Here is a 17,630-nt window from a genome sequence, read left to right as displayed (position 1 = left end):
TAGTCCTGTGTGCTCTAGAGAAAGAAAATAAAGAACCACATTGTCTATCAAGTTTCTCCTCCAATAGAAGGAGAATCTGCATCGGTCTTTTAAGTAACTCTAAGCCCCAGCTTTCCCACAGCTCCCTCCATCGATTGCACTATTGGTGCATTTTCAGTAACGCTCACTTTATTTTTGGTGTGCAAAGAATATGCACAATGTCAGTAAAGTGTGTGTGTGTGTGTGTATGTGTGTGTGTGTGTTCATCCCTGAACTCACTATAAATTATTATCAAATGACCCAGAAGACCGTGGAGAAACCTGTCGATGTGCATGCAGAATTATGTTACTACTGTTCTATGGCACCTTGCAGGGAACACTGAAATACTGGGCTGCTTTAATAGAGCCTAAAACCAGGCTATGCATGGTTTTCGGTGAGATTGAGATGTGCAACACCACAACAGAGATCAGCAGAAGCTTCATTTATTCCATGCTGCTGTTACCAAGGTGAGGCAAAGCCTCATCCCATAGAGAGTCTGGTAGGATCTGATGAAGGGCAATAAACTCAGTGTTGAAATCAAGCCTTTAGAAACAAAGAGAAAAATACAAAGTCAAGGAAAGCAAGAGCTGTCTTTTCTTCCTCTTTTTTTTTTTGCATCTGCCTTTGCTCTGCATCCCCTGTGTCCTGGTTATTTGTGATCGTACCTGGGCCCCCAACACACTAGATGTTGACAGGCATCACCCTTCTCAGTGTCAGGTTTATTTTCTTTCTTTTTTGAAATTTATGATGTGGAGGCGTATTACAGCAACAATATGAAATAGCAGGCTGGCATGTATGCAAATTGCTGTATTTAAGCTAGGTGTGGGGACAAGTCCTCAAAAGGAGCTGTTAAGATGGGAAACAAATAATGCATTTGTTGCTGGAATTGAGTTGCCTCAGCTGTGTTGCTCTGCCTGCTCAGTGTCCATTCATCCTCACTCTGTTTCTACAGAGGAACTCAAGGTTTGCCCCAGCCGCCTGTGAGCTGTGATATGGGCAGAGAAAGGCCAGGACACTGTGGTGATTTCCCACTCCTCAGTTATGCTGAATTTTCCACTACTGTACTTGTATACACAAGTACAGTGTGGTCAGTTATTATAGATATTTGTCATTTCTTACAGAGGGCAACTATGATTGACTACACCCAATTCTATAAAAAACAAAACTCAGGAAACCTGGCCCTTGGCAGCAATGAATCAAGAAATATCTAGGATGGTGGGGCATGAATTATGCCAAGCAATGAACTCAGATAGGTGGGGTTGTGAGGAAGATGTATGGTTGAATAGCCCAATAGATTCACCTTGTATCATCTTGATTTAATCTAAGGACAAAGAAGTGCAGTATCTCTAATGGCTTTCTTCTAACCCCTTGAAAGGTTCACTGGGGTTTGACCTCAATTCTTCATTCTTCTTGCTGGGGCAGCAACAATCAGGGAAGCTTGAGATTGCCATAGGCACAGTATTAGGCTAGAAATGCTGAGTAGGTGATACTAAGTTGTTCAGATGGTGATACCCATTTCATTTGTTCTTAACGTGGACCTAAGGAAAGACAGATCAAGGTCCTTAGAATACAAAGATCATTTCCAGTTCTTTTCTACCTTTCCTGAATGAAAGACTGGTTGGCAGAGAATGGTAAAAATTCAAGAATTGGTAGATGATGCTTTGAATGGAGGGTGGGTTTCTGTGCTGGTTTTAGACAGGTTCTCAATTACCCCATCTTGTTCTCTACGTTGCTCATCAGGTTCACTTTGAGCTCAAATAAAGCTGCTTCCACTTTCCAACAGGTAGTCTTACAAAGGGGCCTCCAAGGACTGTGAGGACAGCATTAGCCAATGAGAATTGAGGTGTGTAACCCACAACTATAGCTTTATCTGAAAGACCCTCAGACAGAGGAGACTCTCGCTCCAGTCCTGAGGACAATCACCACCCCATGAACACGCAGGACTCAGTCTTGATGTAAAAACAAGAGGTTTAATTTGGGATACCAATGCACTGGGGCTCGACATGGTCCACACGCAGGAGGGATGTGAGGAGCCTCGAACAACAGAAATGTACAGCTTAAACAGTCATTTACGATCACACAGTTTCATTAGCTCAGCTATTTCGGTGCCAAGGATAACTAGGCAGATGTTTCTCGTCCTGGAATTCCTGGGATAAGGCCATGACCACATCAATGCAGCTATTTCAGTACCAAGGACGTCTGACTTGATATATGTTTTCATATCCTGGGGTTCCCAGGACAAGGATCAAGGATATCTGTCTTGGCAGGTGTTTCTCTTCTGGAGTTCCCAGGACAAGGCTATAGCTATGTCAGCCTATAGCACAGCTGCATTCAGTACCAAGGACATCTCACTTCTATAGTGGTCAGTCAGCTTCCCAGAGATGTTTCCTGTCTTCTAATTGCCCTGCAGTAAATATGTTCTATACCCTCTGTTCTTATGGTCGGGCAGCTTCCTAGAGAGTGGGTGGGAATGTGCTCTCTGTACTTTCTGGTCTATTGTCTAACGTCTACGGGCTAAGCGAGGGCCAGCTTAAAAGATTCTCATGCTTAAGAAATGGCTGTACTGATATCAAACGGGGATCTTTCATATCCACTTTCTTCCAAGTCTACCAGCCATCTCAGATTGTTGCTGTAATATGCCTGACAATCAAGGACACAGAAAAATAACTTGATACACAGCAAGGACATGGCAATCATATCCTGTGTTGTTATGTATGTTCTGGATGAGGTTTGTTAAAATTACAATATTGCACAAAGCTTTATGTAGGACCCATCAAATTAAGGGTCACTATGCACTGTCATAGCTAAAATGGCCTGGTCAGAAGTGACCACTGGATCACTCTTCTGTAACTTCACATGAGAGGCTTGTGCTTTTTGTGTTTTTTATTTTTGTGTTTTTTTCTTATTTATTTATTTATTTATTTATTGCTTTATATGTTGTCAGGAAGATAGTTCAAGTCATGGATCTGCCCCCAAAATCTGAGCTTTGCCACTAATACTGTAAACAGTATTAGTGTATGCATTCAATAAAATAACTGGTTTTTTTTTTTATTTAGTACGATAGATGCTTTTGTGTTTTATGGGGTAATCCATGAAACAGGAGTAAAGATACTTGTTTCTTACTCTGTCCACTGAGTTATGTCTCTAGGCTTGTCCTACTCCTTTGGCTGCATCCCCCCCCCCACATCTGATGACTATTTTATTTTTCAGATGAAATCACACGTTATAGCTTAGAGAGGCCTGTAAGCAATCCTGCTTTGGTAACTTAAGTGCAAAGAGGAGAGCCCCACACTCAGCCTGAGGGTGCATTCACTGGTGGATCCAATATTTCAGTTTCCTCTACTAACAGATCAACACATTGTTGCCAGGACCATAATGAATGCAATTCTTTCTCCTAAGGAATCTGGTGGCAACTGTCAAATGTTAAGCACAAAGCTTCAGGTTGTACCTATAACACACACCCACATTGCAACCTACCCTACAGGCTATTTCTGGGTGTGATTTCCTGCACCTGCACATGATGAGACAGGAGACCTCTTTGGCTACTTATAGGAACTGGTATGATTTCTCAGTAATCTTTAATGGGTAATATTGCTGACTGAGGAGAATTTGGGGTAGGATGAAACATTTCTGTGCAGGGATTGGGGAGGAAGCACTCATTTAGATATATAGCAATGACTTAGGTTTTTCCAAACAAGCCTAGAGCCAAATTTGGCTTTGGAAGCATGCGGTGCTCAGTGGCTATGCCACAGGGAAGTCACCTGAAAAGGGTCCATAAGCTTTTGCTCAGTACAGGGAGAACATTAGCAGGGAGGCAAAGTCTGTTATCCATGACATCAGCCGTCCCTTCGTGGACATTCTATTGTCTCCTAGAGACTTCTTGGAATCCCTGTGATGTCACCAGTATCGTTGTGACAACCAATTCCCTACTTTTTCTCTTAGTGTCCAAAGGATATATCCACAGACATGTTTGCCCGTCTTTGTAGGCGCTTTGGGAGAGTTGATGTTCATAGAGAAGAGTCTAGAGTGAAGCAAACGAAACCTAAAGGTAATGATGGAAACAGGACATGGGGAATGTGGAGTAAGTTCTGGGCAGTGTATGTTGAGCTTCCTGTCAGGGGTGTGTGTGGGGGTCTTCCGCTGGCCGTTTTAGTAATGGGCCACAACCACTGGAACATCTCTACAGATATTGAATTCCATGATTTTCACAATTCCTGAAAGTCAAGGTTTTCACATCATTAGTTTCTCCATAACCACATGGAGGATATGGCATTGCCTATGCTATTATTGGGTGAACTTCTAGTCTTTACTTTTACAGTGCATTCGGTATGTTAAATTGATATTATAACACGACCAGGAGTCATGGAGGGTATAACTTTTCTGAATTAAACAGGGCATCAATGTACTTCACTTTCATTGCTTCTTTAAATTCAGTGACTATCTGACAGTAGTAAGAGGGAGAGAACTGTGCTCCTGGCCATGACCTTATATTCTTAGAACTCCTCTGACTACCTCTGGCTGACGGGGCCAATCTTACATTCATATATTAGAGGTTCTGTGTGGCAGATATTTTTCTACAGTAGCCAAACTATATGGAGCAGGGAGAGAAAGAGCCTGTAACCTATTGGCACTTCTTGGGCATTTGTCATTTCAGTAGGGGGAATTAATAAGTCTGTTGACCATGTCCTCCCCCTACATGACTTTTTAATGCAAAGTTATTGGACTAGAGTAACAGTGTAGGATATCTGAGTATCCCTGATCAATCAAGTCATTGTGGATGCTGAATTGATGATCTGACTTCTGAAACCAGAGGGGTGAGGGTCCTGACACCAGGTTGTAGCCTGCGTACCTGATAATAATCCTGGAGAAGGCATCTCTCTGGTACTTGTAAGCCTGTGTGGGCGGGCATAGGGAACACCTGGCTGCTTACATCTCTTGGTCTCTATATAGTAGTGGGGGAACTGTGATCCACTTAGGATGCCTCTTACACATAGACCAAACTCCTTGCAGTGACACTGGCTTCCAATCATGTTCTCCTGTTTGGACCTCACTGTGGTCTGTGTATGCTCTATGCATTCGCCCCATGCAGGTTCACTTGTGTTCTTCTACCTACAGAGGCCTGCAGACAGACGTCATCCCCTGAAAATGTCCTAAACAAGGTGCAGGCCAACGAGGAAGAGGAGAGGCTGAATAGAGAACTGGAGCTAACTACCAAGGAGAGAAATGAGCTGACAGATCGCCTCCTTTATGTGACAGGTGGATCCATGAACAAGAGGTATGCATTGCTCCAAAAAACGACCTTATTCTAAACCTCATCTCCCATAGAGAGGAGATTTAGAACCTGACCCTTACTGAGGAGTGAATTTGGAAATGGACTCTCTGATTCTGCCTGTTGAAAATCTGAACTTGTGATCTGAGTGAAGATTTCAGGGATAAAGTCACTGGAGCATGAGTTCCCAGTGTACAATTGGAAAGCCCTTGACAGGTGGTAGCTTTGCAAGGTTCTAGGTGCTGTGAGTTTGTGGAGAGTGTTTGTACTTGCTAGGAAGGTGACTGAATGCTATCATCTCCTGGCAGCACCCGTAGGTGACAGGTCCCACATTGTTCATATCAATGCTTAACTAGAAGGCCGGAGGCTCAGGCCTGTTCCTTCTTGTCTGTGTGCCTTAAACTCTGAGACAGTAATGGTGCATACATTTCTACTGATTCTCATTGTGCTATTTCCATATTTGTCTCTCTTTCTAATTCTCTGAGTCTGTTTACATTTCTTTTCTTGTGGGTGTGTCCCAGTTTGTGTGTCTGTGTGTACACAGGTCTGCATGCATAGGCACAACTTTTATATGTTTCTGTGTCTCTCCACCCTTGGAAATTAGGGGTCTGTTTTTTGGATTTACCTGTATAATAGTTTCATGGAGGTGTAAGTGCTTTATTTTGGAAGCCCCACTTTCAACAGTACAGTTCTTTGCCTGTGTGGTCACATTTGTCTATACATTTGTATGCCTTGGGCAGATTATAAGTTTGTGGCAATATCTGGTCCCATCTCCAGAATTATGTGTACTGTCTGCCTCTAGAATATTAGTTATTCGGCTTGTAGCATTCCACTTGTCAAAACAGGAAAAATGAAATCAGAGGTTTCTGGATGTGTGTGTGTGTGTGTGTGTGTGTGTGTGTGTGTGTGTGTGTGTTAGCGTAAGAGCTGTGGCCTAGGCTCTTGACAGCATAACAGGTTTGAATGCAGATCCAGCCCTCCTGATTGAAAAAAGTGAGCCAGGGAACCCTTTATCTGGGTGCTTAGCTTCTGTTGTCCTGGGCACACAATTCCAAGTTTCTGAAGCTGAAGAAGATCCAAATATGTAGAATTCAGAAAGTGTCCTTCCAGGGCTGGGGAAGTACAGGACACAGCCTGAGTTCATATAATCCTAAACCTCGATGTTCATTGGGTTCTATCTTCCTGGGGCCAGCCCCTACTTCAGGCCAAATCCATTTTTATGAAAACTTGAAGATAAAGGAGAAAGAGGTCATGTCATTACTGCACAACTTAGACAAAAAGAACATTGAACATCGTGAGAAATTTCAGGAGCTCAATAAGGAGATTAACTTCTATCGGTAAGTACTGGTCAGAAGGGCCCTTCACTTGTGGAATGGCCATTGCTGCCTCTCTTTGTTCTGGACTGGAGAGCCTGCAGCTCTGGGTCCATGTCTTCTGCTGTTTAAATATCACTGTGCTGTGGGTCTTTTGGACTCAGTTTCAGTTCTTTAAGAGACTGTGACTTCTCACCACAGTGTCTATGCATCTTTACAAGGCTCTGGATCGAACTACACTGATTCAGGCATCAGAGTGTTATTAGGCCAACCTGCGGCTCTGGGGTCATACCAGGTTTAACAAAGCTCAATGTGTGGACCACATGGTTAGCATGACCTCCCTTGCTTCTACTGTCCTCTTGTGGTTATTTTCTGCCTACTAATTTATGCTGTCCCGATGCATTGGGCTCTCATGGGTAGTTGTAGATCCCTTGTTCTTTTGGACAGACATGGACTCTTATTGGTGCTTGGGTCACAGAAACAATTTATTCTTCCCTGGATTTGCCGTTTGCTGTTTGTGCAGCAGCCTTACATGTATGGAGATGTATTCTATGAAGTCTTTATGGGTATCTGGGTCCTGGTGGAGTTTGTGGGATTTGGCAGTTGGAATGGGAGGAAGAGGCTTCAGGATCTTACTATGCTGAGTGTGTTTCCAGCAACCTGCACAGCCGGCTCCTGATGGACCAGGCATGTATGAAGAAGAAGTTGGTCACATTGAAGCAGGAGAGCAAGGAGTTACACCGATATTTGTTTGAGTTGAACCCGAAGGATGAAGACGAACAGGAGAAGACCAGCAACCTCCAGACCCAGCAAAATGTGGTAGGAACAAGCATCTGAGTCAGATTAACAATGTCTGATACCATTTGCCTATTGGATACATCTTTGTTTCCCCTATCACCTTTCTAATCTCCCCACACCCAGTCAGTCACCCACCTCATGTGATAGAGTTATTCATTGCTCTGTGTATGCACAAGTATTCTGGGATGTTAACCACTCTTCAGAAACTGAATTATTGGCAATTATACTTCTCTGCCCTTTTTGAAACTGCAGTCCAGAAATGGTGACAGAGGAATAACATATCACATGACTGCATCTCCCTATCACAGATTGGATGCTATGAAGAGTTTTGAACGAGTTCTTGGTCGTGTGACAAAGGTCATACAGGGGTCATGTGATGGTTGGAAGCACCTTGTAGGGATAAGAACCAAGTGCAAATGGCAAATGAGTCCTGGTCATTGGCTTTGATCTGGGTATCATGTGGCCTTCTCCTTTCTTCCTGCACCCCAATTAGGTCTCTCCCCATTTCCCCATTCTTGGTTTGCACTGGTAGAGTCTGAGGAGCAGCTTGTTCTCCCACAGTACTGTGAGGGTTGCTGGTGATGTTCCCAGCCTGCAGAGATATCAGCAATGATTTCAGTGAAAAGATCAGTGCTGTCTGTCCAATGCAGCTGGGGGGACAGAAGGCAGCAACTTGACAGCTGGTATGCATGTGCCCACCAAATCAGTGTCTTAATAGCTGCCTTCTCCTCCCAGGTCTCTGAAACTGCAGGAGACATGGCATAGGACAGATCCCAGGAAGACAGCCCCCTGAAGAGTGAGTTTCTTCCTCAGGAGTTCCCTGTGACGACAATCCTCACAGTCAAAGACTTTTTGGGGGAATATTCTTCTTCTCAGATAATTTCCTCAATGTATGGAGACCCTAAATTTATGTATCCGTATGCCAGCCTGTCTGGTTGAGGTCCTTCTCCTTTCTCATACGGACAACACCATTTGAGAGACATCTGAGGGGACTGCCTTGACGTCTTGTCCTAGAGGAGAAACAGCACTACAACTGTGTTTCTAAATGTTCATTAAGAAAATGCTGTTAAGAAATGTTTTTGGTTATGATTTTCATTGAAGTTTTCTTTTTGTTATTTCATAGTTATATATTCTTGTTACTGTTTTTCATTTTTTATACCATTTTAGTTGTTCATTTTATGCCTGTTTTTTGTAAATTGTATTCCTTATGAATAAAAATTGATTTGTAACTCTTGACTCTTAAGACCATCTTATTCAAGGGTCCTTTCCCCTCCTGTAGACTTAGAACTGACAGCTAGATATGGATCTTTGCATGGTCCAGGCAGCATGGGTAAATAGGGAATTCAAAGCCACCAAGGGGTACACAGGGTGATAGTGTCTTTTGTGTGGATAATGTGACTTTTTTTATGGACACACACTTTATGATGTAATCACTGACATACTGTATCCATGCTGTCATGTGTTCTGCTCATCCTAGTCTATATCAGTCTACAACACACATTCCTTATTGACTGTGTGCACCAGATATTGAGTAACACACACTCATGCCTGTAGAGCTGCAGAAAAAATGACAACTTTCACAAAGGAATATAGAATAATCCTAATCGAGAACCATGTGCCTCAGTTTTTCTTACAATACAGCATTAGTATTAAACCACAAAGATAATGACCATCAACGTCATTTTGGGAAATTGGTTTTTATAGGTGCTGTTTCACTTGATCATTCATATGCTGTGTTTTTTGTTGTTGCTGATTATATTTATTTTCATCATTTAACTCAATGGATCTTTTTTTTTTCAAATGTATGTCTGGGCCACTCCTGAGTGCATTTCCCTCATGATCCAAATGAGGGAATAGCATTCTCCATTGTAGATGATTGTTAGGGACCATGTGGTTCTTCTGAGAGAGCAGCAGATGCTCTAACCTGGGAGTCATCACCACAGCTCCTGTAGGTAGCTTTTGTCCTTCCAGGGCATGTGCTGTACTAGGTGGACACGATCACCTCCCATTTAGGAGAGAGATCTCAGGAGATGTGCATGTACAGGTGGTTGAGCAGTGCCTGCTCAATGTGGTAGGCTGCTAGGCAACCAACTGAACCCCAGCCCTGCTCCACCTGCATTCTTCGAGGCAGAGTTTCTATAGCCCAGGATGGTCTAGAATGCATCATCTACCTATGTCTTTTTTCCACTAATGCTAGGATGAGGAGCATATGTCCTCCACACCCTTCCCTCCAAACAATGAACATGCTCATGGTCTGGTTATCACATGGCCATGAGCGAGGTAAATAACACTCAGCCAAAACAGAGGCGCATTGCCACAGTCACACAGACAGCCTGGACAGATCTGACACTATCAGCACCAGGTTTGACTGCCACTACTTGAAGCAAGGTCCTCCAGTGTTAGGACAACCATTCAAACAGCAAAGAAGGAACCTGTTCCCAGCATCCGAGGAGTGGGACACCCAGAAACCCATGTGTCAATGTGGCCATTTGGAAAATGGAAGTGGGGAGGCAGGGAAGCAGCCAGAACTGGACACAGTTGCAGGGACCCAGGCAAAGAGGGAATATTGGGGCAGAGTCCATGAGATGTCAGTAGGCAACAGGCCAGCTGGGACTAGTGTGGGTACAGGGCTTCTAGTGTGGGTATGAGAGGAGCAAAAGTAGCAATGGTCAGATTCTGATGCAGCATAAAGTTGGGAAGGAGCTTAGACCGTCTCAGTGTCATATAGGGGAAGTATAGACACTGATGGGCAGTATGGGGATTGCAGGGTCCCTTATAGTGGTCTCTGCAGGTGTCAGGGCTCTGTCAGACCTATGACTATCAGGCAGGCTCTGAGTGCAAGTGAGAGTCACGGGACAGGCCCTGTGTACAGCCTGGTTTGGGGACATTTCCAGGTGCCCCATGGACTGCAAAATAAAGGCAAAGGACACAGGGAAGCCAGCAGTTCCCATGCACAGGACATAAATACTAGTAGACCTTTCTAGAATTTCCATAGACCATCTGTCACGAGTCCTCACTATAGAAGGCACCAGCATTCTGCCCTCTACTTCATTTGGTGAGACAGCTAGTCTAACTCCAGCAGTAAGGCCTCAGGGAAGACAGTAAGAACTCACAGGTGACCCCTTTTACTATTGAAACAGGCTCTTCCTATGGAGCCCAGAGTGACCGTAGGGTCCTAATTCTCCTGCCTCACAGTGACTGTAAATTCAAATCTACCTTCAAGAGCAATTGATTAATAGCACAGGGGGGAAGATCAGATTAAGGCTATCTAAAGGCCCCAGGATGGTAGGATTACCAGGGTCCTAGTAAGTTTCTCCAGCCTTAATTACAACCTGAGTCAGTCCTGCTGTGTGGGATATCGCCTGCTGCCCAGTGATATCACAACTTGGAATTCTTTGTCAAATATAAGCTGTTATGGGAATGAAGTAGCCACACAATAAACACTGGTCTGGATACTCCTAGGTCAAGAATCCCCTGTTGGAAATGCCTTGGACCGCACCATTTTACATTCTGGATCCTTCTGGCTTTTTAGCAGATTTATAAATACAAAAAAGAAAAATGGGCATAGTAATTTAAGCCTATGATCCCAGTCATGGGAAACTGAGTCAGGGTGATGGAAGACTGTAAGTTCCAGGGCAACCTGTGTTTCAAGAAAAAAAAAAAAGGCATGGTGAAGATTCCACTCAAGTAGAAACTAAAAGGCTTTCACATGGGCCCTGCCATCCACTGGTCAGCACTCCCATCGTCACAGTGACAGGGAGACACTGGGGAACATTTCCCACTGTCTCTCTTTGGGATGCAGTCCACCCCATGATTCTATGTGAGGAATGCCCCAAAGGTTGCATCATGTGAGGGACCTAGATAGTTCCAGGATTGGGAGAATTTAGGAGTTTATAATTAGGGATGATCTACAGCTATGGCAAAGCCTTTTCCCTCCACATGGCAGCCCCAGGTTTGGCCCCAACAGTAAAAATAAAATCCCCCCAAAATAATGCCAACAAAATATCACGAAGCCTAAACATCTGACCAGTCTCCTCAAAAGTGCACAGGAACCTGACTCCACATTTAGGACCCACTATGGCCTCTGTGACTTGTGAGAAGGGATCTAATATGGGAATTAGTACAGTATGACTTATCCTTATGGATATCTTTGGTGACAATCACCACCTGACCCCTGAAAACCCATCTACCTGGGAGGCTCAACACTCATGTCACCAAAAAAGCCCAGATCCTAGGGCCAGCATGGGCAGGAGGTGAAGAAAGTTTGTCTCTCGGGAACATCAGTTGCTGCTCCTGGCCTGACTCTATCCTCAGGAGACAATGTCGCCCCAGAAAGTGTGGGCGTCAATGGCTCTTCCCAGGCCAAGACTGGGATACTGCTTAAGTTCCACAATGCACAGCAGTGCTCACTCTAGAGCTAAATGTTCTACAGCTAAAAGGGGTGGGTGCTCTGCTGGCCACGCCCCTCCCCAGCAGTGTTTAGTGCACTCTGAGTGGCGCTTCAAATGAGAGGGACTTCTTGAGGCTACTCCCGTGGAGAATGGCAGATTCATCAGAACAGGGCACAGGGTGAGTTCAGAGCACAGCTGGGAGGAATTTAGGGGTGTCAAACCATGACTAAGACCAGATCCTGTGCTGACAGGCAGTTGAGCTGGAGAACTGGCATCCAAAGTGTGACTGCCTGAATTCCTCTTAGACCAAAAGCCCTGGATCTGAGCTACTTTGCTGCATTCTCCTGAGCAGGATCCCAGACCCAGCTCAGAATCGGGGTTGTGCATGGACTTTGGTGCTGGCAGCAGGTGGCTTAGCCTCAAAGTGCACAGCTTTCCCATCTGTGCCCACTCAAACTCCTCTGTCTCATTTTAGGTGTGTTTGGTATAGTTTTAGACAGGGTATCTTGTAGCAGCCCAACTCGCTTTGAGCAACAATGTAACATAAAAATAACCTTGAATTCAAGATCCTTCAACCCCTCTGTCCCAAGTCCTGGAATTAAGACCTCCAGCTGTCACCATTTTACTTCAGCATAGGATACATCTGTGTTAGAGTGAGCTTTGGAAATACTGGAGTTCCTTAGAATTCAGGTTTCCTTAATTCTTGACAGGAGTTTTGTGATGATGCTGATGAGAGAGTCAGGAGTTAACACTGGGAGAGGTAACAGTCATGGCAGCCCTGAGTGCTCAGTGAAAGTCAAGACAGAAGCCTGCTGATTAGCACCTGAGTGAAAGTGGGAGGATTCAGAGTTCAAGAACAGACTCAGTTACATACCTAAGACCATATTGCGACATTTTTGTTTCATTTTTGGCTTGTTTTCTTTGAGACAAGGTGTTAATATATAGCCCTGGCTGTCCTGGAACTCACAATGCCTCTACCTCCCAATGGATTGAATTAAAGGCATGTGCCAACATGCACTGCCACTAAATGATTTTTAATTAAACTTTCGGGCAAAATCCAGTAATCCCAGTGCTTAAGAGGCCAAGGCAGGGAGATATCTGGTTTCCTGACAAGTCTGGTCTACAGAGAGCATATCAGAACTGCCAGGGCCGAACAGAGAAACCCTGTCTCAAAAAATAAACAACAAAATGTGTTTTTATTTTAAAGAAAAGAGGACGGGGGGGGGGGTTGGGGATTTAGCTCAGTGGTAGAGCGCTTGCCTAGGAAGCACAAGGCCCTGGGTTCGGTCCCCAGCTCCGGAAAAAAAAAAAAGAACCAAAAAAATAAAATAGGAACGAATTGTCAGAGAATTAGAGGCAGAGATCCAAAAGATATTGGGCAGTTCAGAGTCTAGCTACTGAGATGAAACTGGACACCCTGGGGTTAGGGTGGGGATTCTCATCTTGGACTGGTAGACAGAGGGTGGCTTCAGGGATGGAAGGCTCAGTCAGTCATTAGTCAGGATTCTCAATCAAGAGGGTGTTGTAAGATCCAAAATGTGTGAGCAGTGTTCTGCATGAGACTAGAAGAACCCGCCTACCCATACAAAACAGCCAATGAAGAGTAATCACAAGCCTATGTCTGGAGGTCCACAAGAGGTTAACGTCCACCTTAGTGTGGATTACTCAGAGCACAGGTGGAGAGGAGTAGAAGAGCTGATGGTGGCTGAGGCAGGAGAGGAGTTCGGGTGTGAATTTGAGCCAATAAAACGGAGCTTGGAGGTCGGGCAGAGCAATGAGAGGTCTAACAGCATAGCTGTTGATATCCTTCAGATTAATTTGTCTTAAGAGCCTAATGCCATAGCCAAGGACAGGAATAGATCTGACTATTGAGTGGCTGGGCTCACATAGCCCAACAGGTTTGGCCTTGCCTCTGTGGGATTCCAAGTCTCTCCCTTTAGACACAGCCATGGTGAAGGTGTAGTAGTGAAGGTGCAGTTTGCTCTGCAATGCTTGGCTTATGGTGTTGAGTACTTCATGCTCCACAGAGCTAGGGAATGTCCTAGAAGCCAGGGAGGCTGAGCCATGAGGAAGACAGGTCTCTGGGAGAGAGAAATGATAACCAAAGTCACTAAGAACTTCCTGAATCACAGTGTCTGTTAAACATATATTTTATTTACTTATTTTATGTGCCTGAGTGTTTCACCTAATAAATGCTTGTGCACCATGTGGTATGTGTGGTGCCCGTGAAGTCCAGACTGATTCCCTAGAATTGCAATTACAGGTTAATAGGAGCCACCATGTGGACACTGGGAACTGAACCTTGGTCTTCTGCTCTTAGCCACTAAACCAACCATCTCTTCAGCACCACCCCCCAATTGTATAGTCATTAAGATTTAACCATTTGGCCTTCAGTATTTGAATTAATACAGATGTGACAAGAGTTATAGTTAACATGGTGGTTCAGGTATAGACAGGCAGGCATCTCATTGTATACAAAATATGAATCCTTCCTGCCTGCCTTCCTTCCTTCCTTCCTTCCTTCCTTCCTTCCTTTCACTTCTTTCTTCCTTCCTTCCTTTCTTTCTTTCTTTCTTTCTTTCTTTCTTTCTTTCTTTCTTTCTTTCTTTCTCTTTTTGTTTTACTCTTGGAGACAGTGTTGTTTTTTGTGTAGCTGACCTGGAATTAGCTCTGTAGAAGAAGCTGCCCTGAATTCAGAAATCTGTCTGCCTCTGCCTCCCAAGTGTTAGGATCAAAGGCCTGTGCCACCACCACCACCACACATCCTTCTGTTTAAAGGAAAAATGTAGTCTTACAGGTCAGCATGAGTTTAGCACCGGTATAGACATTTTCCTAGGCCTCAGGAGCTCTAGAGTTCATGAAGGATTTGCTGCCTTCCCCTTTAGCCCTGGCTAACTATGAGAGCTCCACACCCATGGGTGTTTGCTTCACAAGAGTCTGGAGGATGAGGGTCACAGGCTGAGGTAACTGTGTAGAGCAAAGGATGCCTGGTGAAGGTCAAGTGGGTAAAATGCTGAAATGCTGAGAGAAGAGGCCTATGGTTGGCGCCTCCTACACCTGAGACTTCCAACCCAGAAAAGCAGGGAGTAGAGAGTGAGGATGCAGAGTGCACACAGGTCAGGACAAGGCCATGTTACTGAAGCCTCCATGTGTGGTGAGCAGGCTCTGGGGCACCATGAGGGACATCAGGAGCTTCTGCACTTTGTAGAACTACAGGGTTCCATGTTACCTCACATGCCCATGATTTGCCTCCTACTGCAGGGAGAAGCCAACACCAGAAGCCTCCAGCTCCCAGCCCTGCTTTTGCCATGTAGCTTTATCCAGAAGAGCTTGGAAGTCCCTGGACCTGGAGTCTCAGGTGGTTGTGAGCCACCTGACCCTGGTGCTGGAGACTGAACTCAAGTCTTCTGCAAGAGCAGCAAAGACCCGTGCGCTGCCTGGCCCAGCCAGGGCTGTGAAATGGTGTTTATTTTCATCTGAACAAGCCCAACAACAGTTTAGGTCCCTAGAAGCCACATGAACCTGGATGCAGTAGTGTCTGTCATCCAGCCCTTCCCACAGGGAGACAGGCGCCTAAAGTGGACAGTCTCTAGGATTAGGGGAAGGGCTAGCCTAGCAATCACAGCCATGGACGAGAGGTAGAAGGTGAGGACCTGTGCTCAGGTTGTCCCTGACCTTTACACAAGCACATGAGCACCTGTACTCACAGAAACGCCATACAGACATAGGTGAGAAAAGAAATAAAAACAAACAACATTGAAAATACAATATACTGGGGCTGGAGGGATGTTAAGACCACTGACTGCTCTTCCAGAGGATCTGAGTTCAACTCCCAGCAACCACACTGTGTCTTATAACCATTTCTAATCTCATCTTCTACCCTCTACTGTTGTGTCTGAAAACAGGGACAGCGTACTCACTCATATGGACAAAATAAATAGTTTTTTAAAAATCCTTTTCTTAAAAAAAAAAAAAAACTCTTCTGTGACACATGATCATTGTGTGATTCCAAATGTCGCTAAGTCAGTAAAGTCCTATTGCTACATGGTGCACCAGTTGTGTCAGCCTTGGTAGTAGAGTGGCACAGTTGAAAAGTTGCTGGTCACAGTGACCAGGCAGCCTAGAAAGCTCACCATGAGCAGAGAAGGCTGTGCTGTGTCCTAGTCCTCTACCCCACACTGCCACCTCATCCCTACGAACAGAGCAAAAAAGAACAGATGAGGAATCTTCCAGGTTTCTTTCCTCTTTGATTCCTTATTAACCTAGCCCTGTGCTACATGTAACCTTGTCACATCCTCTGTCCCATCCCTAAGCCCTCATACCTGTCAGATAAGACAGGGATCTTGCTTTGGGGGGAAGCTCTGGTCCCTCTCTGTCCTAAGAGGCTCTGAGCCATCGCTGAAAGAGAGTCCTCTGAGGATTGAGGGAAGTCCATAGCCAGTGCTCTGACTTCCAGGAAGGTTTGAGGAAGATGGTCCTCTTCTTGTGGTGCCTCTAGTAGGAGCAGCCCACACTTGGGCCCAGCTCCCACTGTCTGAAAAAGGCGGGTGGCTCTGGTCTTTGCACAGCTCCCCGGCTGAATGAACAGTGCATCTCTCCTCTCTCTCTTGCAGGAAGTCTCCAGTCACTGGTGCAGGTGCTGTTCCCAAGACAAAGGAAAGGAAAGTGCAAAGTGAGGGTTCCCAGGATCCTTTTTAAAAAATGTCTGCATTGTCTTCATTAATGTTTCTGTTTAATTTTTTATTCCATGTGTATTGATCTCATTGTAGGGGTGTGCATTCCAAATCATGAGTGTTGAAGGTGGAGGAAAAAGCATGGGAGTTACTTTATCCTACCATGCGGGGTCCCAGGCTCTGAACCAGGTCGTTGAGCTCGGCTACAAAGAGCTTTCAAACTGAATTTCCTGCTGGCTCTGATTTCAGGGAGAGCATCTCATAGAGCCCAGACTGGCCAGTAAACTACTGATCCTCCTGCCTCAAGTATTGACATCTAGTTCATGAAATGTTGAGTTATTGACATGAGGAACTGGGGATGGGCAGAGGTGCATGACTGAGGCTATCTCTGCTTAGCGGCATGCCTTTGGGGACTGATAGTTTTCATCACTGAGGTGTCATTTGACTGCACAGGTCCTCTGGAGAGATGGAGTCTCTTTTGCCAGGGCATCAGGCTCTCAAGAGAGGCCTTGAAGGTGGAGGTCTGGAGGCCAGGCCTGCATTCCTCTTCAGAAGCTGCATTGCCCACTCTGGACAGTGCTATAGCACGGGGTCACATATCCAGTTCCACCCTGAGACCTGGTGATAAAGAATGTCCATCCTGGGACTAAACTCACGCTGCCATGTAGGGCTACATTCTTCCTTTAAAACAGAAGGATAAGTAGTGGTGGTGGCACATACCTTTGATCCTAACACTTTGGAGGCAGAGGCAGACAGATCTCTGTGAATTCTAGGCCAGCTTCCTCTACAGAGCCAGTTCCAGATCAGCTACACAAAGGAACCCTGTCTCCAAGATTAAAACAGAGAAAGAGAAAGAAAGAAAGGAAGGAAGAAAGAAAGGAAGGGAGGGAGGGAGGGAGGGAAGGAGGGAGGGAGGGAGGGAGAGAGAGAGAGAAAGAAAGAGAGAAAGAAAGAAAGAAAGAGAGAGAAAGAAAGAAAGAGGGAGAGAAAGAAAGAAAGAGAGAAAGAAAGAGAGAAAGAAAGAAAGACGTCACTGACACTGGGCACCTGAAGGCTCTTGCTGCCTTCAGTTTGTTGTCCTATTAACCTGGTAGCTTCATTTCTTGAGAAGCTTGGGCAGAAGATGTGTAGAGGAACAAGGTCCAGCTGAGAGGAGGGATCTAGAGTG

General features: G+C 45.1%; 1 protein-coding gene across 1 annotated transcript; it reads left to right on the top strand.

The window, feature by feature from the left end:
* Positions 1-6,041: 6,041 nt before the first annotated feature.
* Positions 6,042-8,573, top strand: LOC134483164 (disks large homolog 5-like). Its single transcript, XM_063278424.1, has 3 exons — positions 6,042-6,624; positions 7,257-7,419; positions 8,134-8,573. The coding sequence occupies exons 1-3, from the start codon at positions 6,539-6,541 to the stop codon at positions 8,161-8,163; spliced, it is 279 nt and encodes a 92-aa protein (XP_063134494.1). The 5' UTR covers positions 6,042-6,538; the 3' UTR covers positions 8,164-8,573.
* The last annotated feature ends 9,057 nt before the right edge of the window (positions 8,574-17,630 follow it).

The sequence above is a fragment of the Rattus norvegicus genome, chromosome 19, assembly GCF_036323735.1.
Source record: "Rattus norvegicus strain BN/NHsdMcwi chromosome 19, GRCr8, whole genome shotgun sequence".
Classification (NCBI taxonomy): Eukaryota; Metazoa; Chordata; class Mammalia; order Rodentia; family Muridae; genus Rattus; species Rattus norvegicus.
Note: the sequence above shows the minus strand (reverse complement) of the source record. Positions and strands in the feature narration are given on the sequence as shown.